Source organism: Parambassis ranga, chromosome 19 (assembly GCF_900634625.1).
Source record: "Parambassis ranga chromosome 19, fParRan2.1, whole genome shotgun sequence".
In the NCBI taxonomy this organism is placed as follows: domain Eukaryota; kingdom Metazoa; phylum Chordata; class Actinopteri; family Ambassidae; genus Parambassis; species Parambassis ranga.
This window is the reverse complement of record NC_041039.1, coordinates 12,684,399-12,708,921: the sequence shown is the minus strand read 5'-3', so window position 1 is coordinate 12,708,921 and position 24,523 is coordinate 12,684,399. Positions and strand designations below refer to the sequence as shown.

At 41.1% G+C, this 24,523-nt stretch overlaps 3 protein-coding genes across 5 annotated transcripts; 1 reads left to right on the top strand and 2 right to left on the bottom strand.

Annotated features, from left to right (window-relative positions):
* Positions 1 to 4,429: 4,429 nt before the first annotated feature.
* Positions 4,430 to 5,584, bottom strand: fancf (FA complementation group F). Its single transcript, XM_028430045.1, has one exon. The coding sequence runs from the start codon at positions 5,547 to 5,549 to the stop codon at positions 4,524 to 4,526; it is 1,026 nt and encodes a 341-aa protein (XP_028285846.1). The 5' UTR covers positions 5,550 to 5,584; the 3' UTR covers positions 4,430 to 4,523.
* A 303-nt stretch (positions 5,585 to 5,887) lies between these two features.
* Positions 5,888 to 20,451, top strand: LOC114451446 (growth arrest-specific protein 2-like). The gene is made up of 8 exons (XM_028430046.1): positions 5,888 to 6,585; positions 9,178 to 9,346; positions 11,278 to 11,408; positions 14,167 to 14,311; positions 15,375 to 15,438; positions 15,515 to 15,725; positions 15,811 to 15,918; positions 19,237 to 20,451. The coding sequence occupies exons 2-8, from the start codon at positions 9,202 to 9,204 to the stop codon at positions 19,444 to 19,446; spliced, it is 1,014 nt and encodes a 337-aa protein (XP_028285847.1). The 5' UTR covers positions 5,888 to 6,585; positions 9,178 to 9,201; the 3' UTR covers positions 19,447 to 20,451.
* Positions 20,452 to 20,888: 437 nt separating this feature from the next.
* LOC114451472 (small VCP/p97-interacting protein-like) lies at positions 20,889 to 24,339 on the bottom strand. Of its 3 annotated transcripts, none has more exons than XM_028430080.1 (5): positions 24,252 to 24,339; positions 23,648 to 23,711; positions 23,341 to 23,391; positions 22,283 to 22,396; positions 20,889 to 21,880 (listed from the first exon to the last, which is right to left on the bottom strand). In XM_028430080.1, the coding sequence occupies exons 2-5, from the start codon at positions 23,708 to 23,710 to the stop codon at positions 21,866 to 21,868; spliced, it is 243 nt and encodes an 80-aa protein (XP_028285881.1). In that variant the 5' UTR covers position 23,711; positions 24,252 to 24,339; the 3' UTR covers positions 20,889 to 21,865. The 3 variants fall into 3 exon arrangements, with proteins under 3 accessions (XP_028285881.1, XP_028285879.1, XP_028285882.1); XM_028430081.1 differs by lacking the exon at positions 24,252 to 24,339 and adding an exon at positions 22,803 to 22,849 and having other exon boundaries at positions 21,861 to 21,880; positions 23,648 to 24,181; XM_028430078.1 differs by lacking the exon at positions 24,252 to 24,339 and having other exon boundaries at positions 23,648 to 24,158.
* Between the last annotated feature and the right edge of the window lie 184 nt (positions 24,340 to 24,523).

Here is a 24,523-nt window from a genome sequence, read left to right as displayed (position 1 = left end):
TATTGACCCGGCTTCATCGTTAAGCCCAATCACATGACAAATCAATACTGTTTAACTCCAGAATCCATTAGCATTTACAACATACAGTACATGCTCCTCCTGAAAGTTTGAATTTAAATTAAATAGGCTGATGGGTTGGATCATGTGATCTTTTGTGATTGCATACATCATGTTCTTCGTCAACAGCTGTATTAACATCAGGCTAAAAATATTGATTTTACCAAAGAAAGTGTAAAAAGGTGGATGAAAAATGATCTGTTAACCTTTACCTGAGCGTAACAGTGAATAAAACAGGAAGTTGTCACATTACAAATTAAGCAGAAATCTGAACCCTAGATACATACATGACAATATTGTATGTTGGTTCAAACAACTGCATCAATAATGTAATTGGTAATCAGTAATTCTGGCCTAATAAAGGCACAAATCGCCCACCTATATGGATGCATGTAAATGTTTTTTTTCTAAATGACTAGTTCAGAGATTAAACTTAAACATGAAGTGAAGCAGAAAGGTGATATTATCAGCTCTGTGCTTCTCCTCAGCATGTCCAACACGTCGCTCCTGAGGCCGACAAACTGCTGCAGGTGGTAAATAATTCAGGGGGAAAAAATGGCATCCATCCACATGCGTTGCTCCAGGCTACAACCTACAGGAGCTTGGAAAATCTGAATGCATCAGAGATTGTGACTGTGGCTTTCTGCCTCTGCAGGTGGGAATGAGTCATGAGTCATCCAGTCTGATCAGCTTCTTGAAGGTCCAGTAAAACCTCTGCAGACTCATGCAGCTCTAACAGAAGATTATAGATGCATGAAGTTTGTGCAGGCTGTGTTTTAGTCACATGATGGTGCTCAGTCTGAGCCTCTGACTGATGGTTCGATCACAGGAAGCAGCTTCATGTCTGCAGCAGCACAGACAGCCATTACAATAAATCCCAGTTTCTCCCCGATTATGTGCACAGCTGAGGAGGGAAACCATTAACGCTCACCGCTGCCTGCGTCTCAGTGCACATGTTAATTTGACAGAAAACACAATCGTGTCACCACTCACGTGGAACATGTTTTCTCATGGCTAACCAGCCGGATTGGTCATGGCTGTTAGCCTTGTGACGTGCCTGCAAGGAGGAGATGGGCGGTAATTGGGCAAAATGTTGTGTAAACATTTCATTCATAGAGGGAAATTCTCTCAGCAGTCACCCACCAGTAACGTAACCCCTTTGTGTTTTTGCAGCATCACAGAATATTTTCTGTGCTGTTGGTGTAATCGAGAGGGCAAGTGAAGAGGGATTGAGTAGTTGTCAGTCTGTGGGGCAGGTGCAGTTTGGCTCCTGGGGGACTGTAATGGGATGAGGCCCAGGCAGAATGAGTGTTTGATGACGGGGTTGCACGCCTCCCCTGGGACTCTGCCTGCATGCAATTATCCTTCTGATCCCTCTTCTTCTGTCTAGTCTAAAAAATCCAAAATGTCCAGAGCAGTGGCTCCACACTGCTGCCTCAATATTCTCTCATTTAATGTGTAAAATTTAACACCATCCTATTTAAAAAGATTGGTTAATAATAGCCCAAAATTTCAAAGCAGTATTGGAGTAATTACTGTTTTATGACACCCTCCAGCATGACATTACACCACCTCAGGGCAATTGGATTTACACACACCCCCTTCTCCTCCCTTGTTAATTGCTTTATTAATGGAGAGCTTGCCAGGCTCAAAATTGGTTTCATGCGAAATAACATGTTATTTATCACATCTCTCCGCCCACTACAACTCAAACTGAACTGACCACTTTAATAAGGACTGCAATGTGTCCAAACTGAAGCCTGTCTTTTTAGCAGTAGACTCTGCTCCGTCAGAATGCAAATGGTCTCCACTGCAAAATATCTTCATCCTTTTTAAGAACTGTGTTTACTTCCCAGTCCCACTTAAACATTTATTTGCACCAATCCTGTATCACCCACGGTAATGAGGCAGGGAAACAGTGGTGCTGTAAAATGGGGGGGGCATTTTCAGACCTGCCATATAGCTGGAGTGAGAATTGAATCAGGGGAGGGAGATTGCTGCATTGAATTGGTTTTCCTCCACAGAACCGGTTTCCTACAGTTGCATGTGAGGTAATCTATCACAGGTCCCTCCAGCTCCCCTCCCCCCATATCAGATTACACTGACAGCTTCATATGGCAACACACACAGACAAAGGATGATAAGATATCACATGATACACCCTGAAACATGGATAAAATCATAATAGAATTAGCAGATAAGACAAAATACTTCACAGGGTCTCATTTTGATCTTCATCTCATCACTTTTCTTGAGTAGGGAAGCAAACAATTATTGATTGAAATGGGTTGCAGATTATCCCCTTAATTAATTAACTAATTGTTTGGCCATATGAAAATATTTCAGGTGAAACATTAGACGGTTCAGCTCAGTAACTGGTTGAAGATTTTACCTCTTTCTTTTGTTATTTTTACCAACATGTTGCCTCTGGCTACAACACAAACCACTCCCTCTGCTAACCCAAAAACGTTTCTGCAACCACAGCACCGCAATACAGAGTCTGACAGTGCAGGTTTTTCTGGGATGTCATGCAGAGGACAACGAGAATGTCTCCTGCACCAACATCACACAAATTTATAGCAATCTTGTCCTGCACCAAATCACATTCAAGCATCAGTCTCAGCGCCACGCTGTGTTTTCTGAGGGGGACACAGGTGTGCAGAGGGGTCCTCCTGCTTCTGTGATCTGTCGCAGAGGCCACAAAGGGGCCACACTGGAGCAGCTTAGGCACGTGCCAAGGGAGGGCTCTACCCTCCCACACCCACCCTCTCAGAGGAGTCCCTATTCACACCACCAGATGGTGGCTGGATCTGAGTTTTAATGAATGTTATCCTTCATGACCCTGTAGACGCAGCAGAACAGCAGTTCCCCCCCAGCACGTCTCACTGGTGTTTGTTATCCAACACCAGAACAATAAAATACGGGATATAATATATTCAGAATGGAGGCATAAGATGTGAGAAGGATCCTCAGGAAAATATGTCTATCGATAGAGGCCAACATGTTTGAGTTTTTTCATTTTTGATATGTTTACACTATGTAAATAGTTGCTTTATTATTAATTGATGGGGTGAAAACAGTACATATGGTTACATTTAAACCTAAATAGCATTATGAAAACATACTAAATATTCTCACCTAGACTACTACAGGCATTTAAAAAATGGATAAAACCTGGTTTCAGCACTAAACTGTTGTCATGAGTTTCTTATTCTTGGAAGCAGACAGTAGCACATCTGAATTATCACCATGGCTGCTCAGTCGCTCTGCCAGTTATGTGTAAGGCTGTGAATAAGAGTGAGAAAAAAATCTTAAAAAAAAAAAAAAAATCTGCCAGTGAAGATGTCTTAAACTGTCTCTCTTCAATTAAACAAACCCATTTTTAATGATTTGGTGTCTGTAATATAGGAGGGTATTAAATGTCCTCAGTCTGCCTGATGCATATGTTCTCCATTGGTTAGAAATAAATTGGTTGTGTACACGCTGCCCTTTATTCAGTGACCCTTATCTGTCTCTACGTGAATTGCTTTCATGGTGTGTTAAACGAGCCGTGGCTGTGTTGGTGTTTCCCTCCACACGGTGGCCGGGGCTCTAATCTGCTTGTCTGACAGAGTTATGTCACACAGCAGCCATTGTGGACGGTTTGATTGAAGATGCCTGATCTGACTAATTGATCCCTCGCCACAGAGGTGCTCTGACACATGGGCAAGATCCGGTGTGAATTGGCAACGAAGTCACATGATTGGCGTTAAGCCAATCAAAATTTATAGGTTTGCATCGAGCTCTGCTCCAGGCGTCAAGGACAGATGGTGTGAGAGAAAGTGAAAATCAGTTCAGCAGTGTGCAGCTACAAATGGATAAATTATACACACAATAGTTTTGTTCCCTTTGCTTACATCAGTTTATTTATAGCCCTCTGTTCCTTTAAATATATTTATTATTATTCCCAGGGCCAGGTCCTCAAAAATCAGCTAAGACAGAATCATTTTTAACCAGCACAAATGTAATAATAGTTTAATAGTTTGAATCTACAGAAAGTCATTAATAAGTGTAAAATATTCACTGTAAAATATTCAGCCACATCACGTGTTGCCAAGGACTACATGCTATGTTGCCATCTGTGCAAACCCACTAAGAAGTCTAAAAGAAAATGCATAAACAGAGAGAAACACATTGAATTCTACTCTTTCAGGGACATCTTTATTATATTTTCATACTGCAAATTAAACCAAACTGTTGTAAACAATACTTTAACATCCTCTAAATAAGATGTAAACAAATACTGGAACCATTTTGTTTGCAAGATGAAAAGTAGAAAGATACAATCAGTACACAATTGCATTATTCCTATTCTGTGAAATAAAAACATTTAGGTAAGAAGTGTATGTTGTCAAAACGTGTTTTAACAATGCACAAACACTGGTTATATTTGGTCAGCATTTCAGCTCTATATAAATACTGTACAGTCATTGGTTGATTGCTTCCAGAAGGTCTCCCCACACACTCAGACCTCTGACATCAAAGTCTCCATCAGAAATCTTCAGAGCATTTAACTCTTTTTCTGTCTCCCCCCTCAAAGAGGGACAGGCCTCAAACAAGGCCCGAAAGTGCTCGGTCAGTTTCTGGAAGGTCAATGTGGGGTTTATGCTGGTTTGAACCCATTCACCGTCACTTAGGCTGTACTCCATATCAGCGGCCACCTTTTTCAGCACACCAGAGTGTGCGCATCTAAATTTCTGGTGTTGTTTAGCCAGGTCTATGAGAAGAGTGGTAGGCAGTGCAGAACACATGTGCTGCAGCAGTCCGTGTTTACTCTGCAGCCAATCCAAGAGAAAATCCCGAGCAGCGGTTTGTGAAGTGTCTGTTGTCAGCAGCGCTGCAGTGATGATTAGGCAGAAATGTTGCATGTCTCCTTCACATCCCTGGAGGACGCAGTCCAAAAACTGCTCTGCCTTGCAGGTGTCCCTGCTTTGGTTCGATAGTGCACCTAATCTCTCCATCAGCATCTCCCCCTGCACCTCAGCATCAGCACCAACATCTGACACGGCTGTGAGAGGACTCAGGAGTTTACAAGCCGATTTACATTGAATGATATGGCTGCAGAGGCTGATTCCATCCTTATCCTCACTGAGCGAAGTGTTAACCGGAGTCCTTGTGTCAAAAAGTATCTTCAAGATGGAGCAGGGTAGTTCAGGATTGTTCAGGAGTCCTACCAGCAACAAGTGCTGGCACCACTGAAGGTCCGAGAAAGACACGTCAGAATATCCAGGGATGGAATCTCGCAAACTTTGATTTGTGGGCTGCAGCTGCTTCTCCATAACCCTCCTTATCGCTGTGTTACTGTGAAACCTGGAAAAGATGTGCTCGCAGTATCGGCACCAGTGAAATGCTCTGTACACAGTTTGTTTATCCCACTGCTTCACCACACCGCTGTGCGCCGCCACGGCCAGCAGCTCCACTGTACTCGCCACGTTTTTCAGCACCGCCTCCATGTGGCGCTCTTTGCATTCAGAGTTCAGCCTCAGGGCTCCGGTGACGGACGCCGAATGAAGAGAAAAGACACGACCTAAACTTCCGCCCTGCTACCGAAAGCTGTTGTAGTATCGCCAGGTTAGACGATTAGCCACAAATTAACAGACAGCCATGCTAAACAAGTCGCCCGGGACCACGTTTCAAGACAAAAACCTGTTTAAGGTACACACCGTCCAGTGACGGCTAATACGCTAATAGCGCAGAATGCCACATTATTATTGACAAAGTTTATGTTGTTGAGTAAAGACACTTATCTGCAGTTTTCTATCGCCCGCTGTTCCGGGTTGCCTTTTGGCCGCTTCTATCATGCGCATGCGTCATCGAGCACCGAGATTATTGTCCTTCAAAATAAAAGCCTCCGAATATATGTTGCTTTAAATAAGATGCAGGCGAAACTAACTCAGAGCACATTTCTGGATTTAATTTTTGAGTTTGGGTTTATATTCTCTCGCGGTATTACAACTTGTCTATACATATTATGACGTCATAATACTAGGGTTAGAGAAAAAAAATCTATTTCGTATTGATGCCATTATTATTTTTACTCAAAAAGGTAGACACCAGATCAGTGAGTGTCTGTTTAATTCGGATTACACAGAGACTACACAGAAGAAAATCGAATACATCAAAATGTTTCGGTCGATATAATTTCTCGAGACAGCCTGCTGAAATGAGTCCAGAAATGTCACATAGAGGCAATAACTTAGGCAGGAGGGGGAGGCACTGCCAGCAGCACCAAACTTCCCTCCCATCATCATCATCAACATCATCAGGCAGCAGTAGAACTGTGCTGTGAGTATATATGTGTGTGTATGAGTGCAGTCAGATCCTTGTGCAAATGCGCAGCGAGTCAGACCTTCCCAGTCTACACTGCTTTAGTGTTTTGGAGCCTAACCTGTGGGTCGGTGCACCGCTGTGAAAAGCATGAAAACTGGGATCCAGCAGCTCACAGGACGAGTGAGAGGAAGGTGCGCACCAACGAGCTGAACCTTCAGGGTGAGCACACATACGGACTCATTCAACACATTTTCGCTGCTTGTGTTGTTGCCATATGCCTGTCAAAGTATATTATACTGGCTATGTGCTGATTTAGGTTGGGATTGGATTTTAGTTCAATGCCTTTATAGCCTCCTCTCCTCTAAAAGTTGTATATTGTGTCATATAGTTTTTAGTTGTCTTTTGTTTGCTTTAATTTCTTTAAAAAGATGTAAAAACATCCTTAAATCACATTGAATATGACACATTTTTTCTCTGGCAGTTGTCTTTGATTTTAATTAGTGGGTGCTCTGCTGGATTTAGGGCATCAGACTTGATCCTATTTCGAGTCTGTCTGTTGTGGTTGTTTTTATTAGTGACAGTTGTAAAGACGGAGACAACTAGAAAAAAAATTTATTGCAGTTGTAAATGAATTTTGCTGCCAAGTGTTAGAAGGTCTTCCAAAACCAGGAACAGGGTGTCTTTTGTTGACAGATAAATGTTCACAGCACTTTTGACTGTAGGGCTGAGGTAGCTTTAAAAAGTCTTTCACCACTAAAGTCTTCCTTTAGTGTTTTAATATTGTGAACATGAACTTTAGGCATTGTATTGATACATTAATATATTTTGCTTTTGTTGATATTCATGCTCTACCAAACACTGATACAATCAGATACCTCAACTCTACGCACACGCACAGTGCTTATCTGAGTAGCCTTGTTTAACTGGACAAATCAGCCTCCTGATCAACTCACTGTTGTGGAGGAGAAAAGGCATGAAGGGCATTGAGGATTATGAGGACAGAGCTGCTCTTGTTTTTTCTAATTGATGTGATTCAGCAGTCAGAATTTCCCATCCATACGCCTGTCCTGGAGTAATCTTCAGCCAGCCGTGGCATGCCATGATGGCTTTACTTAAGTCATGTGGCCTAATAAAATGTATATATACCTCCTTGTCTGTCAGATTCTCAAAGCCAAAGATAGTAATTCTGAGATTTGTAAGTTTAGGTGGTCCATGCGGTGTGTGGCAGAGAGGTGTTGGCTGAGTTTTGGGTTTGAAGTTGAAGAGGTCAGCTACAGTGTAGTGAGAGAAACCAGGTAACAACAGCTGATTGTTTCTTTCCCAGGGAAAAGTAGGGCAAAAACAGCAGCATGTTATTCAGGTCCCTGTTCAGAATAAAGGCTAACATGTAGATCACATTAGCAGAATATAATGTGTTATGTTGTTACAGATGTGTACATACGAATGATTTGGTGTTTTTGCTCTTCTGCCCACTGACACATGTGAAACACCATGAATGAGCTTATATGAATGGGTCTTGTACTGAGACACGAGATGCTGTCCCAGTGCCCTTGTTCTGTCTATCAGCCTCCACCCACAGTCGACGTGGGAATGTAGCACCTGTGTGTGAGCGCTGAGCTCCCAGAGTTTAGTGTGTGTGTGTGTGTGCAGTACGAGTAGCTGTTGTCTTCGTGAAGATAAGACGACCTTGGTCGGACATCAAGGTCCTGATGTCCAGGTTTGCACTGCAGTGTGATATGGTTACAGCCAACTTTCAGTGGGACCTTAAAATTCTGTGCAGCTTTAAAGGTCAGATTCCTGACATTGTGTTACACTCCCTCAGCATTCAGAGGAGATTTTCTGGCTATGCATGGCAGCTATACTTCCTTTTTGAATGAGCTAGTCCTGTAATTTGCATCAAATTTCCTGCTGCTATTTGCCTAGCATGTGGAATGTGTGATGTTCCTGGTGTGTCAAAGATGAGAGCAAAAAATAGACTTTAATGTGAGAACTTTGTATTCAATCTACTTTTTGATGCAGCTTGAACAAAGAATTTAAATGTAACAGAATCACCTTTGCAAAAACCTCTTAAAGAGATTGATCCCCTGTTGCTATAGTGGGATTTTCAAAGTAAAAGCCTACACCTTCTTGTCTGTCTGCATCCCATATGTCTTCCCTGTCCTCTGTGTACTTTGAGGAGGTACTTGCAGTGATTGCAGAGCTGTTGATATGTATTGTCACTCCGCTCAGGTCTCACATCTGTTGCCCATTTGTTTTCACAGTCACTACAATGCATTAATGGAGTGACAGTGGGCTGAAAACTGAAAGATTTTCACATTATTTGTCATACAACGATTGGCACACAGCAGCACCTTATTGGAAAAAGAGAATTGTCTCATTTACTTAATGACTGCACTTTATAGAATGTAAGCAGCTGTTAAATATCACTTCAAGTATTGATGTCAAATGCAGACGATCCTTCAGGCTGTAACATAAGGCCTGCTGCCGTGTTGACTGTATTGGATTGATATAGAGCGTATGATAGACTGTAATCTGAAGGGGGTCTTTGTCTGTGGCTGGTGTTAGCTGAATAAAAGTCCTACTGTCTGAGTCTGGCTGGCATAAAAGTGTCTCTTGTCCAATGAAGATGAGGTCAGGAGTGGTGCTGTTTAGTGTCATCAGGTAGACTGTAATCCACAGTAAGATTCAGCTGGGAGGACAAAGGTACTCCCATGCATCTACAGCAGATAGCACATCCATATAGTAAATACCTATTTCTTTCATGCATATGGTCTTGTATAAATTCTCATCCCTTGGTGTCCTCCTCTCCAGTCTTCAAGCCATCAACAGGGAACTATGTGCAGCTCCCTGAGCCCCAAACAGCCCAGTGGCCCCGGCCTGACGGATATGCAGCAGTACCAGCAGTGGCTGTCCAGCAGGCATGAAGCCAGCCTGCTGCCCATGAAGGAGGACCTGGCTCTGTGGCTCACTAATATTCTTGGTAAGCTGAACACGAACAAACACAAACTCATTTATTCTGGGATATTTGCTTTGCTAATACAGCAATCAGAATTCAACACCATGGTTAGTTTAGTTTCTGCTTAACCCCTGGTTAATCCAAACACAGGTAAAGCAGTAAACCCATGAGTGGAGCTGGGGTGAGCGTGCAGCCACGTAAACAGATTGCGATCACCCAACGCTGTCCTATAAATAACTTCTCTTTAACATTAATTGAACAGGTACGTGCTGATTCAAACACCTTTGCAGGGAAATCAATCTGAACCTCATTACAAACTGTTTGAAAGTTACCAGTTTCACTGTTCCAGCGCTCTCCCATAGATTTACTTTAAATGAATAATGGACATCATTAGTTTAAATAATGCACAGCCAGTGGTGAGGAATAAGCAGCATGGGGGCGATCAGTATCGTGCCATGAAACATCACACTGTGCTGTGTAATTCTGTGTAAACACCATAGATGCTTGTAGCACCGTGATGGGATCTTATTTGAATTGCTCAGTTTATGTCAGGTTAACACATGACAGAGTAAAAATAATTTATCACTTCATACGTTGATATTTTTAGTGTGAGACCTTGTGATTTGCAGGAATCCAGCAGCCTTGCAAGGTTTTTTTCCCAGAGCATGGTAAAAATCACATTTATTCAATAAACATGCAGTTATCTTAGTAAAAGCACAGTTACATACACATTTTACTATTGTTCCCTGAGAGATGCTAGTTAGTTCAGCTGTGGGACCCGAGTACAAAAATGTACAAATTCTCAGAATTCCTTCGCCAATAAAAGAATGATGCAATTGTTTGCTGAATGAAAGATTTGTTAAGAACTATTGACGAAGCATTCTACTGATACAATATTACATGTGGCTGCATTTAAAGACTGGGAGTTACAGTCCAAAGAACAAAGGAGAAACCTGTGTGTGTGATTGACCAGTTTAAATCAAGTGAAGTGTCTTCCCTGCTGTCTCTGGCCGTCTGTTTGTTTGCATTGGAACCAGCTGAGCCTGATCCCTGTGGTCTGTTGTACAGAAGGACTTAAAAACTTCAGAAGCACTAGCATCCGTGTTTCCAGTGACAACACATCCTCGTACTGTGCTGTCAGTGCGTATAAATTCTCAGGAAGATGGCACCGATGTGCTTAATTACAGTTTCAGGTCGGAGCAGCAGTGCAGCCCATTGATTGAGGGGGTGCTGTAAGCCTGGTTGTACTGATGAGTCATATTGTTGTTGAGTGTGTATTTCTCATAAAGCCTTCTGTAATGTATTTTCCTCATGCAGCAGAGAATAAGAAGAGAGCTCACTGAGTGTTTCTCAAGATTTCAATCTCTTCTCTGGGCTCAATTGCAACATTTGGAACTCATTAAAGATTGAACCCCCAAACCCCTCCTCCTATATAAGAAACAGAAAAGAGGATAAAAAAAGCCTCTCGAGTTTCTTTCCACAGACACCCCCCTCCCCTGCCACCACCTCCCATTTCACAATGATCTAACTAAGAAAGAATGGTCCTCTGGAACTCAGTCAACTGGACACCACATGTTGATCATCGATGGATCTTTGCAACTGTGCAGGATAATGAGGCTTTACTGTGCACAAACAGAGACCTCCCATTCCCTCTCATGTGTCTTTGTCTTTGCCACCCTGTGGTGTACTACCAGGAAATCCCCCAGATTCTCCCAAATCATGTTGTAATATTTCAACTTTTGGCTTCTGCAAAGCTGCTACAAACCCAGCAGCAGTGAGGTTCATTCAATAAAGCCGATTCTGAGAGTCAACAACATTTCTTTGGGTTCAGCCTCAGTTGGAAATGGGCTAGAGATTAAATGTTATTTCTTTATACTGTATATATTTTTAATGTGAGCGTTATGATGGATTTATGGTTGTGGACTGTCTACTGTCTTTATGTGTCCCTTGCTCAGGTCTGGAAATCACCGCTGAGAGTTTCATGGATCGCTTAGACAATGGCTTCCTGTTGTGCCAGCTGGCTGAGACACTACAGGAGAAGTTCAGGCAAAGTAATGGAGACCTGCCTGCCCTTGGCAACAGCAAGGTACGGAGAAACCTGAGGACTGCAGGATAGTCTGGAGTGATAGAAGTTACAGTTAAAACTAATCTGAAAGCCTAATCGTAGCTGAAAGTGTTCCCAGACTGGGCTTTGAGCGTGAATAATTTCACAGAAGATTGTCTCTGACCAGGAAGTCTTTATTTAAGCAATGGCTCATTAGATCAGATTGACTGACTTTTTAATATTTGTGTATTTTTGCAGAAATGATCAAATCAATGCCAGATTTTCTGTGAAATCAATTCAGAATACTATTGACCTTTGATTGACTTTCATTAAGGCAGGAAACAGCTTTTCTGTCACATACCGTTTCCCTTTAGAAGATCAATAACAGAGATAAACACTGCCCTTATTAAATCACAAAAACATAGTGATATTTGGAGAAAAGCACAGACAGAATCAAACTGAAACCTTAAAAAATGGAGTCACAGATTTGCTTCTTTTCCAGGCATCTTATTGTTAACTTTGTACCCACAATTTCAAACCAGCACTGCACAGAGAGTAAGATGGGGGGAAGGGGGCCTTTAAGAGGGCAAAAAGGGAAAAAAAATATAGCTAGTAAGGACACATTAACTGATGGGGCCCCACACCCCCTGTGAGAATGGGTAGAACAACATGAATGTTTTCTTCAATGGGTTTTATTAAGGGGATCTGTAATTTAAAACAAGTAATCAGTGCTAATGTCTATTATATAACGTCTCTTATCAAGAAAACAACCCTGTGACTCCAGTGCTACTGCACGTTATGATACATCTTTTTAATATCTGCTGTTACACATATTGATGGTTCTCATGCATTGAAGTGACGGGTGGTGCTCAGTGGAATATTACGGTTCCAACAGGGGGAAGCACCGATTAGGTCATGTTTCTGTTCAGAAGAAAAGAAGCACAAGACTCTTTTGTTGCTCCTGCAGTGAGAGTTGTTGATGTTTGCACTGAGGCATTACAGCACTGATGACGGTGGGTCTCCTGATCTCAGTGTGAGTGCAGCAGCACAGATGTGAGGAAGTACTTGAGGTCAATAACCCTGGGACGGCGGAGGAGCTACTGAAATAGAGGAGCCTATTGATTATGGAGACTAACAGAGAGACAATGTGCAGAGACAGACTGGCAGCTTGAGGCTTTAAAAGTTACCAAGTTGATAAGGATATTGAGCAGTTTGCATGAATTACAGCTGTCTGTTCATATCACAAGCTTCTTATGCATAATTAAATACTAATAATTATTGAACTATGAAAAATTCATAATGTTTTTCATGTCTGATAGACTGCGTCTCATCTCATGACACTTTAAGCCCATTGTAAGGTGTAGTTGTTTACTGATACATTCAACCACTTAAAAGAGAACATCCATCTGTGTGCAAGAGCTGTGATGAGCTGATGTGGTGCGTGGGACAAATGCAGCAGAGAGAAACCATAAATTACAATTTGTACATGCACACATCTCTCCCATATGCATACATCAATCAGTATCGACTACAGATGTTTCTTTCTTGTCATATTTTTGCCCTTTGGCAAGTTCAATACAACCTCTCATTAATAGCTCAATTAATTGACATTTAAAGCAATGGTTTGGTGTTTTAGGAGATGGTTTCGTGCCAGTTATATAATAAGATCAAACAGTAAAAAGGAACAACAGACGTAGAGTGTAAAGGTGGGGGGTGGTGGAGCCACTAAGACTGGAAACTGATCTTCACTGCATGATTATTGTGACCTGAGATTACACACAAACACACACACACACACACACATACATATGCATACATATACAATATGTCTGTGGACGTTTTCATTCATCCAGGAGGCAACTGGACTCAAGGATTGAGAAGATGTTTTGCCACTCCCCCGAGTTTTTTCAGCATCAAATCGATTTAAACGTTTGGACATACGTATACAATATTATTGCATTATCTGTAGAAAATTAATGGTTTATATGCAGCAAGGCAAATTCTCTCTTCTTTCTATAAGCTAACTGGCTGTTGCTGCTATAAGCTTTATGCTCTACAAAGGATTATATTGCAAGAAAGCAAATGTGTTTCCCAAAAAGTGGAATTTTAGTGTGCATATTCTGAATGAAATAAAAATGATGAGATAGCTGCCATTGCATCATTTCAAGCCAAGTGGTTCATTATTATTAGCCCTTAAAGATAATGCTTTCCAGAAGTTCTGCACCTTCTGTGTAATTATGAGACATGTGAAAGTGCAGGTAATTCAGATTGCCACAGCTGGAATAATAACAGCTCCTTCTGAATGTTGGATCAAACAAACACTGGCGATGAAGCCAACCTTATTTCAGCAGGAATGCAAAGTAATTCAAACACAAAAGATCTCAGTAAAAAAAGTCCAAAGGGGAGCCTGGAATGAAAAGAAAAATACCCACAAAAGCTTGCATGTTTCCAGCATGAGCTCACTGCACCTTTCTCACAGCACAGACACACATATCCTGTATAAAACCACAGTAAGGCACATTAATCTCCCTGAACAGACCGTGTGGGGGCTGAAACCCATAAGCATGTCATTTGATCCCAAATCATGGAGGCCTGGTAAAGTAGCCCCAGTTTTCAAACCCGTCATCTCCCATATTGATCTGAGTGGAAAGGGTCCTTGATCCCGGAATGAAACTAGACCCTCAGCAGATATAGCAGACATCACTCTAGATAAACAGTGTGTGGCTCTGTCTTTAAGGAAACTATGGGTGTTTGTGAAGGTTAAGCAATGATTTGTGCACTAACTTTTTCATATTTGTAGCAGGGAATTCTGTACCGAAGGATACCATGTCGGCGCAGCGCTCCCTCCGGCTCTTTCTTTGCACGGGACAACACAGCCAACTTCTTGACCTGGTGTCGCGAGGTTGGAGTTGGAGAAACATGTTTGTTTGAGTCAGAGGGTTTAGGTGAGTCAGTTTTTACACCAGAAGGCTAAAACATCAGAATCTAGGACACACAGGCATCAGTTTCCTCACCGAGATACAACACTGCCGGCCTTTAGCTGTCACTGGCACTGCTGGGGCACTGGACTCAGATTTCTATCTCCTGTGAATGGCCTAATTGTGCAGGGACAGTATCGTGCAGGGTGGACTGCCTGTCTCTCTGGTCCCCTGTGAGGTTCAGGGCTCTGCTTCATGTCCTTTGAGGTCCACACAAAGCTGACAGGGGAAGCAGAGTGGTCTGCTGGGAGTGATGGGAGCAGCTCTTCCTGAGAATATGGACATCTGGAATACTGTGCTCATGCACAAAATGTCAAAAAACAAAGTGAGGCACACACAGAACAGGGTGTGTTAGTGAGAAAGTAGGCCAACATTATGCAAATGATTTCAGCAGAATATTTTTCCCCTATTCCTCATCTACACGCTGCATTTTGTCCTCAACTCTCCAATCTATTGCATGTTATTTCACTGCACTATGCTTGCTTGGGTATGTCACAGAGCTGATATGTTGTGCTGCAAAATGTGGCCATGACAGTAACAAAAATATCCATGCATTCCTGTCATTTCTGACTAAAGGTTGGTCAAACAATGCTAAGCAATTTAAACTATGTAAATCATATCTGGAGGCCAGGTTACACAGACAGAAAGGTATCCAGACTGCAGTGGACCACATCTAACTGTGATGCAATGTTGTGATAATACTTCAGCCAACACAAACAGCTGACAGATGTCTCTTTCTTTCTGTCTTTCTTTCCCTTTTTTCTTCTTTGTCTGGATGGATGTATCAGTTCAGCAGTAGATGTAACAACACCAGGTTTGCTCTCGTTCATTGTGTGCTGTGTTACATGGCTCATACTTCTTGTGTCTACACTTTGCTGTCTGGTCTATATGTGCGTCTAAATCCGAGCAGCACTCATTTCAATCCATTTGAGCTTGTTTATAATCTGTGTTCACCATCACACCTCATCTCATTGTCTTCTTCCAGGCACATTATGTTATATGTGTGCTAATGCTTGATCTTGTTTTGTAGTTCTTCATAAGCAGCCACGAGAAGTGTGCCTCTGCCTTTTAGAGTTGGGCCGGATAGCATCACGGTAGGTTCTTTCTCCTCTCTGTTTATTTCTGTTCACTATTTGGATGTTTTTTGTAAATCCTTTCCTGAATCTATAGGTACAATGTGGAGCCTCCAGGCCTCATAAAACTGGAGAAAGAGATTGAACAAGAAGAGAAGGCTCCTCTACCTCCTCCATCACCTGTGTCCCCAGCTCAGCCCATCCCTGCATCCCCCTCTTCATCTCCTTCTCCATCTCCTTCACCATCGCCGACTCCTACCAAAGTGATTTCTAGCAAAAAGAGTACAGGGAAGCTGTTGGATGATGCTGTAAGTTACCAGAGGTTAGACCTTTGGTTTGGTTTGGTTTAGAAGACAAACACATGTAAACGGTTTGATTTTATATGTTCTACAGGTAAGACATATCGCCGATGATCCACCCTGCAGGTGTGTGAACAAATTCTGTGTCGAAAGACAGTCGCAGGGTCGATATCGTGTTGGGGAGAAGATACTCTTCATACGAGTGAGTACATACATACAGACAGATAGTGTGACATGAGTTTACAGAAGCTCTCCTAAAATCAACCCGCAATGTGTGAGTGTTTCTTCTTTTTACAACCAGTCAGCCACGTTATGTTCAGCTGCGAATGGATGTTGTTGGAACACCATTATCTGTAAATATGACCTGGCAGCAGACGCTGGTTCTCCACAAACACAATGGGTGACTTTCATCCCAAAGACTGCCTCAAGTATCAACATACCATTTTCTGTGTAAATAGAAAAGAATTTTCTTTGCAATATGAACAAAAGTAGAAATAATCATATTCAAATTATGTTAGATTCGGTTCTCCTTTGTTATGGATGTTATGGACAAATTTACAATGATGAATGTTGTAGCATACAATAATGTATAGTGAGTAAAAATGCAATTTGGTACTAATAATATAGGTTAAATTAAATTAAATGAAAATGATCAAAATAATTTGAAGAAATAATCGTTAAATAATATAAATACAAATGAAGTTATGGTTTCTGTGTATTGTAGGTTTTATCTACTGGATAAACTGTGCCGTTTTTATTGGCCAGGTCTCCATGTTGGTTTCCAGCATGCTGTGAGAAGAGGGGCTCCATGATAAGCCAATCAAATTTATTTTTTAATTCTGTTCCGTACAAAGGGAGTGGAGAATTGTCTACTTTAATTTTATTTATCTCAGTATGATCTTACTTTTCAAAGCAAACTATTTTCCCTTCACACAACACATGGGCAGTATGTTGATACATGGGGCAGCTTTTGTGTGTGTTGCTGCAAGCTCTCATTTCTGGATAATGGTATTCAAAAAATGCTCATTTTCAGCCAAACATAATGTGGCTGATGGTTGTAAAGAGACGAAACATCCATTGTGATCATGTCATCTGACTAAGATATTACCAATACTTTAAAAAAAATTAATAAACTATTAGTCCAATTTGGCATTAATTCATACAATAATCACAAAGAATCTATCTATCAGGAAATGTTGCTGCACTTTCTCTGAGTGGAAGGATACACCCAGTATGCGAGATAGGAGAATAGCAGATTAAGGATGTAGCAAGCTGGGATCCTGGTTACTTGGCAACCCACAACCAGGATTCACACCTCTAAGAATGTGATTCATACCGACAGTATGTTTAGAATGTGCAGAGGTGCACAGAGAGCGAGTTTACTCTTGGGTGTCCTCTGCTGTTGGCTCAATTTATTGCAGTTTTTGTACAATCTGAACCAACTCAAACCTCAATCCCTGTATGATGTGGATGACCAAAGCTGTTATGTAATTTTTCGATAGGACAATGCGAAGCTGGTTTGTAACATAAAATATTTCCAGCTAGTGTAAAATGAGGTTCAGTGCAAATATCAATATTTATCATCGTTTGATGCATTTTCTATGACCGGACACTTCATTGTGTTGCTGAGCAACCAAGGACAAATGTTGAGATAGTCACTGCTTTGCAATCTAAAGCAAATACTCTTTTACATCCTGTGTGTATTCAAACGATTAACATCACAAGTTATTAGGGTTTACAAGTTTATAAGGTTAATATATAGTAAATACTCATGCAGTGTATTACCACAGTACTGCAATAATTCTTTGTGTTTGTTAAACTGTTACAGACACATTATTCAGTTTGACTAATCTTTGACAATATGTATATGAATGCATTATTATTATTATTATTATTATTGTTGTTGTTGTTATTATTATTATTGTCATGGGTCCTAGTCACAGTTATAGTATGGTATGGGCAGCTTGTTCATGAGGCCAAACAGACCTTGTTAAACCTCTCTTCTTCTTCTGTCTCTCTGCCAGCATTCTTCACAGTGAAGATGCTTTAATTAAAATTCCTCACATGCCCCTCCCTCCCAGCAACTGCTGCTGCTGAAAAGACGTGAATACAGTACAGGCAGCTTGGAGCCATGCAGCAGATACAATAATGCACACAGCCTGAGAGAGTGACCTTCTCAGCTCCTGGAATAAATGAGCTGGCTGTACCTTCAACAGGAGGTTAGAGAAACATCACTGTGTTTGTGAGAGGTGTTGTCCCAGCTCAGCCCCGGGCCCATGCCCTTCTCCGGGCTGCTGAAGAGGGACTCAGAGCCAGCAAGGGTCTCCTCCCAAAGCACCCTGATTGTAATCCTTCTGCATCACAGAGGTCTATTAGGTTTACAGTCACAAAGCCTGAGGCCTGCAGCTGAAGATTGGAGGCATTGGCCTGCCACTGGCCTCTAGATTGATTCTTTTAAGAGGCTTATAAATGTTGCATGTTATTCTGCTGGAGGGCAGGAAGGCTCATATCTGGACAAAGTGAGGTGACAGTCTCATGAGGTAGTTTACCCTTTTTATCAGACTATTTGGTTTGGTTAGTGTATGTCTAACTCATTCTCCTGTATGTGTTCTTAAAGATGCAGCATCCTAGTAGTGATTTATAATATGGTATTTACTGTTCTTCTGCGATCAGCATTAAGTTAACAAGCTTGTCTGTGCAGAGGTGTAATGGCGTGTTAATGAGGTGCAGGGGCTCCACAGTGAGGCAGACGTGTTTTATGTACACGGCCTCGGGGGAATGCAAGCGTCTGATCATCCAATATTCCAGAGCCCTTTATTTCTGCTCTTTATTATAATGATGGCGATGTTGCCATGGCAGCCAGCCTTGAGAATGTGGCTTGACATGGCAGATGGCATCATTTTGAAGCTAATGTTTGAAGAAAAATCTTTAGCTAACCAGAGCACATATTTGTATTTTAATGATGTGTTTAGTCTGTGAGTTACACTTCAGGATATTACAAACAGCCCACTTAGAAAGAATTATACACCTGGTCGCATGGCTGACCAAAATCTCTTCATGGGACTCACATACATGTGTGTAACAGCCGCAATATGTCTGCAGGACAGAAGTGGCGGGTTGAGTAGTGACTACCAGGCAGTGGTTCATGACCCCATAAAAGTTTTTTTCTTTATAGTTAAGTTAAACGCAATTTTTTTTCACACTCTCACAGATTTAGGAATTAAAACTACTTGGTTAGATTTAGCAAAATATTGCAGAATGAAGCAATGAGATGACTCAGCTTTATGTGTGTCAGTGCCGACTCCAATAGTGCATTATGGTGGCAGGGTGGAGACAGCTTCCCTCCAGGGACACCACCGACTGCAGGGCCCCCTACATCAATCAACAAGCTTTGACATCAAAGCATCAATCAGGAAAATGACATTAGTCCTATAGAAAGGCTCAGCATCAACCATTGAAGCTCCCCTGTTACACACCAACATCACAAGACGTGACACTGTAATCCTATTTGGTTCTGCAGATGCTGCACAACAAGCACGTGATGGTGCGAGTTGGCGGAGGCTGGGAGACCTTTGAGAGCTACCTGTTAAAACACGACCCGTGTCGCATGCTCCAATTTTCCCGCGTTGAGGGAAAGACGTCCCCCATCAGCAGCAAGTCCCCTAACATCAAGGACCTCACCCCTGACAGCTACCTGGTGGTGGCTGCTCACTACCGAAGCAAAAAGTGAAAACAGCCCCAATAAAATGATGCAGGGGAGGACTTGATGCTGTTTTTTAGGACGTGGACGTCTTAAAATCACTGAAGCTACAGCCAGGCAGCACTTAGAGTGTGATAGTGATGATTTTCTTTGAAATGTTGGTGGGTGTTTGTGACCCTTTGTAAACAGCTTTAATAAACAAGTTGACTTTAACAATATACTGGGTTAACTGGGTGTGAGGGGAGTTGTAGATATACTTAAAATTGTGTTTTCAATCAGCAGTTACAATTAAATCAGTTTATTATAGAGTGTTTTCAGTTTGCCCAGAGAGGCCTGCAAGCACATTAAACACACTACTTGATGATCAGGTGGAGATTTCTACACCTTTGTGAAGCCGGATGTGTGTTTTTTAATCTTTGTGTGCTTGTAAAGACATTTCTTCAAAGATTCACTGATGATGTTGTTCTTTGGTTGAAGAAATGGGCACCGTAAAGCCCCATGAAGAATCAATGGAAACTTTTCAAAGAATATAGCCAAAGCTTCATGTGATCATTTGTATTCTGTCATAGTTACATTAATCACATTGTTTTTTTTTCCCTTCATAACAAAATGAAGCAATGCTTACATTGTTTACATGTCAAATTCTTACTCTATGCAATGTCTTTTTATACTATACTATCATTTTGACTGTATTATTACTAGAATAGCTTCTGTGTTATATAATGTACTGTAAGAACATAGACAATCTCATGCACAGTTCAGCCTTACTGATGTATGATCAATAAGCCTGCAGTAGATCTGAGGTCCTGTCTTTATCTAGATTGTTGTATCTGGCTGCCCTCTGGAGGCAAAGGGAGCATTTCTACATGAAAATCAACTGCTTCTTTAGAAAAATAAATTTCAATTTTTTTAAGTGTTTTAACTCAAGTTTTTATATTTGGACAATTTGCAGATTAGTATGACATGACTTGTTGTACAGTGAGTGGACCCAATTTCTGTTTTTAGATGTAACATTTCAATAAATGGTCAAAACTTCTGGATTCACAGGTTCACAGATTTCCTTGGTCTTCACATATTTTCAGCCGGATTAGTCTCAACTTGTTTTTCAATCTAAATAAGTTGCTTGCGTGTTTTTAAGTTCACACACAGGATATTTAAGTGGGTAAAAGTTCATCCATCAGGATCACAAGATCACAATGAAGTCATCTCCTCACCCTCTAAAGCAGGTTTGTGATCTTAAGAAGCCTCTGAGCTCTAAAACACACATGTTGTTTTGAACATAGAGGCGTGGCCAATACACATGAACTGCTTGTGTGTATATAAATTGGAAAACGTGGTATTTATAAGTTTTGTACTTCTCTTTTTTTTAAGCCTATTGCAAACATCAGTTTACAGACATAAAACAGGTGATCAGATGTCCCTCATAGTAAAAGGTCTTTCTTGAATCTCCTACTCATGATGACACACAAATGTATAACAGAAATGTGATTTATTGTAGTAAATAACATTGGCTAGATTTTCTTTTCTACAAAATTGCAAAAGCACCAGAAGCATTTAAGGACTGAGAGAAATGCACTCAAAATAGTGAATGTAAATATTTTACATGTTTCCTCTTCCTTCATTCTTGTTTCCACTACAGCTGACATGAGTCCTCCAGCATTAGTGTGAGCAAGCATATTGACAGACTGTGTGCAAATAAACTTCATAATGTGGCAATTCACACACACACATTTCATGTCTTATTTAAATTAAGCAGCCATCATCAGAGTGTTTTGCAGACATGATACTTCAATGCAACAACACACTGTGCAAACAAAACAAAACCGGGCTCTGTGAATGCAGGGCAAAGACTAGTGTAACGTGCACAAGGTAAATAAAGACTCCACATGCTCCACACCTTCATCTTGAACATGTTGTAGTGTTGTTTCAAGAGTTCTGTAGCTGCTAACAGTGTGTTCTTACAAACAGGCCATGTAGTGAAACTTGAAAATTTCTCGGCATGGTATAAGACAAAAAAAAACTATCTTGCATCAATTGCCATGTTGCATGTGCAGTATATATCAAAGTTACAGTACAGTACAGTACAGTTTGCACTAGTCTTTGTGATGCTAAAAAAGAAAACAGTGCCCCTAAAAAAGTGATTGAGTCTTAACATGGTGCTTAACCAGAGATGTCACACATCAGCTCTGATTTAACACATAACTGCATAACTGCACTTTAGAAACCAAGAGTATATCTAGTCAACTGGCTAATAAAACCTTTACAATAGCACATGTGTTTGCTTCCACGTTACAATGCCATCCTCGACTTGTCCAAAGATCCAAACTGGCATGTACAACTTGGCAAGTATTGTTGTTTTATCTGGGAAAAAACCTTAAGATTGTTCTGCATGAAGCAACTGTAGCAGTTTGGGTAAACATGGACAGCAGTTCCAATGTCTTCCAAAGTTTCAGCCCACTTGCCACTAAAAAACAAACAGGGACAGCAAATTACAATGATGTTCAGTATTCAAAGAAAGAGGCCTTTTAATAATTAAAAAAATGGATAATACCAAAAACCTAGTTTTTATCCTTATGAGACACTAGCATCTCTAAACCTAAACAGGAAGTTGTTTTGTACAACACTGAAAAAACACACAGCTATCCAGATGAAACACTTAGCAGCCAAACTGCACTGAGAGGGCAATATTTCCTGCATGTGTAAATATTAATGCTGATGCTACTCAAAGCTGGAACTTCATTGTTGTACACATGTATTATTTAATTTCACATAAGAAGTTTGGAGAACAAAAACACGTGCAGATACTTATCATCTCCGCTAAATATGATGTCTTATTGTTCAGTTCGAGCAAAAATACAAAACTGACCTTAAGCCCGCCGCCACCCGACACAGAGGTGGTCATCGCCTGTTTCTCAACTTCTTCCTGTTTTTTCCTTTTCCTCTCAACTGCTTCTGGATTTTTGACACCCCTGTATGCTGTCTGTAAAAACAGAGTGAGATGTGAACAAACAATAGCAGGCTGTGGCTTTATTATGAAAGTGTTTAATGCCAGTGGGAGAGCATGCAAGTGTTCTTAAAGTGCACGCTTAATGCGTCATTTTACCACAACTGTTCAGCAAGCACAAATTGTTTTCAATCACATTTAGTGAGAGGGCATTCAATAGCCAGATTAGGCAGTGCAGCTAAAGGATGGAGCAGCTATTTTCAACAGAGCTGTGTTGCTTCACTGAAACAGGGCTGTGGGTTAGGGCTCAGTGTTTTCCCCCTGCAATGGTATGAAGCGTAAACACTTAGGGTGTCAGATGAAAACTGTGACACAGAGCAGAAAAGGTTGTGGTAGTTTAAGATGTTGGCCAAAATTTTATTTCTGATCCATGTCAACTTACCTCAATTTAACTCTAGCATGGCTCTTACAGGTTTGCAAGTGGCTTTTCTGCACAATAAAAAATTACTCACCACACTGTAAAATAGATCCATTTTAAATGAGATGCAGATTTTTTTTTCAATAACCTTGTTCCCAAACAAATTTTGGCGGTGGTAAAATGTAAATGAAAACTAATATAAATTTAAATTTAATATTGGGCTTCAAATGTTTACTCTTCATGACAGGTCTGGACTGCAGGCTGGTCCATTTGACATGCAGACTATTATTACAGAGCTATGTTGTTGTGATGAACTTAAAAACTATGTTTTACAAAGAATAGTTTCACTGTATATGTTGTTTAATTGGTTTTCAAAGAGTAAGATTTTGTTTTGAAATGTGCTTATCTTAAACTTTATAGCTATAATAATGCAGGCAAACACAGCACCTCCATACAAACACACCCCCGCCGTGGAACAGATTGTGGGGCTGCTTTATAACACTTTACAGTTGTGCCAGTCATGTTATCAGCGGTTTAAACACATGTATACACAGTAACGCACCTCTTTCTGTCTCTTCTCTGCAGCTTCTGCTAACTGTCGTCTCCTCGTCTCCTGTTGAAAACACAGACTCGAAGTGTAAGTTAACCATGTTGGGCCTGAAGCACACTTAACATGCCGCTGTTTACAGAGGCTAAACGCTGTCAACGCCTCCTCAAAGGTACATAATGGGGCCTATGTGTGTCCTGCGAGTGATGAGTGACATTCACCAACCCTCTCTTTATCTCTACCGTTTGTTACTTGATAATGTAAAACAATTCATACACATGGTCGCATAGAGTGGCAAAGAAGTTAGAGTAAATGAACTTACAGGATCCGGAGTGACAACAACGTCGTCCGCTGCTCCACCAAAGCACGGTAAGCACATCCCCATACTGGAGTTACAATTTCGGGTAGTAAAAGGCAACGAAGGAAAATTATTTATCGGTGTCTTAGTTAAAAAACCTAACTAGCTACCTAACTAGCAGGAAGGCCAGTCTCAAATGTTTGGGTAGGTGGTTAAGGCAACAGAAGCAGCGACTTCTACTCCTAGCAGCTGCTGCTGGCTCATCTGGCATAACGATACCGTTAGCTAATAGCGGCTACGGGAGCATTAGCATTCAAGCTAAAGGCTAACTTAGGCTACCACTTGCAAGCCAAGTTACTTATCCAAACCGCATAATAAATTATCTTTCCTCACACCTCTTGTTTAGTCGCCGCGACATTTGGAAAATTACTTTAAAAGTCAGACGTGTCTAATCCAACTATTTTTCTCTCTGGGTTTGTTTTGGTCCGAGTTCAAGTGGCTGGCAAACCTGCTAAGGTGTGTTCAATAACGCTACGCTAATGATAACTGTTGACCATTCCTACCAGCAAGCTATAAACACAATAGCCACCAAACTGTCATGTCAACAATAAATAAACTAACAACCTACCATCGTTTTTATAGTTACAAGGCATATTAGCAGTAGTACTATTAAATCGTGTGGTTGTAGAATAATCCGTGTAGCGAGACGTTGAATGTAACTTGCAGAGGGGTGGATATACGCTCCTCCTCTGAAAGCTGGTCCAACAGCACCTCCCTGTGGCAAATGATGAGACGGAGCTAATAATTACCATGGTTACAACAATGTGATGCATTTATCACTACTAGTACTACGTGTTTACTGATGGCTCATCACCACTGACTAGCTCAATAAATGCGGAG

Bases quoted from the DNA above. Each gene is read 5' to 3' on its own strand.
- fancf (XM_028430045.1), bottom strand. From the start codon at position 5,549: ATGGAGGCGGTGCTGAAAAACGTGGCGAGTACAGTGGAGCTGCTGGCC.
- LOC114451446 (XM_028430046.1), top strand. From the start codon at position 9,202: ATGTGCAGCTCCCTGAGCCCCAAACAGCCCAGTGGCCCCGGCCTGACG. The intron at 15,439-15,514 runs GTAGGTTCTTTC...CTGAATCTATAG, and splicing joins TTGGGCCGGATAGCATCACG to GTACAATGTGGAGCCTCCAG. The intron at 15,726-15,810 runs GTAAGTTACCAG...TATGTTCTACAG, and splicing joins GGAAGCTGTTGGATGATGCT to GTAAGACATATCGCCGATGA.
- LOC114451472 (XM_028430080.1), bottom strand. From the start codon at position 23,710: ATGGGGATGTGCTTACCGTGCTTTGGTGGAGCAGCGGACGACGTTGTT. The intron at 23,392-23,647 runs GTAAGTTCATTT...TGTTTTCAACAG, and splicing joins TTGTTGTCACTCCGGATCCT to GAGACGAGGAGACGACAGTT. The intron at 22,397-23,340 runs GTGCGTTACTGT...CTGTTTTTACAG, and splicing joins CAGAGAAGAGACAGAAAGAG to ACAGCATACAGGGGTGTCAA.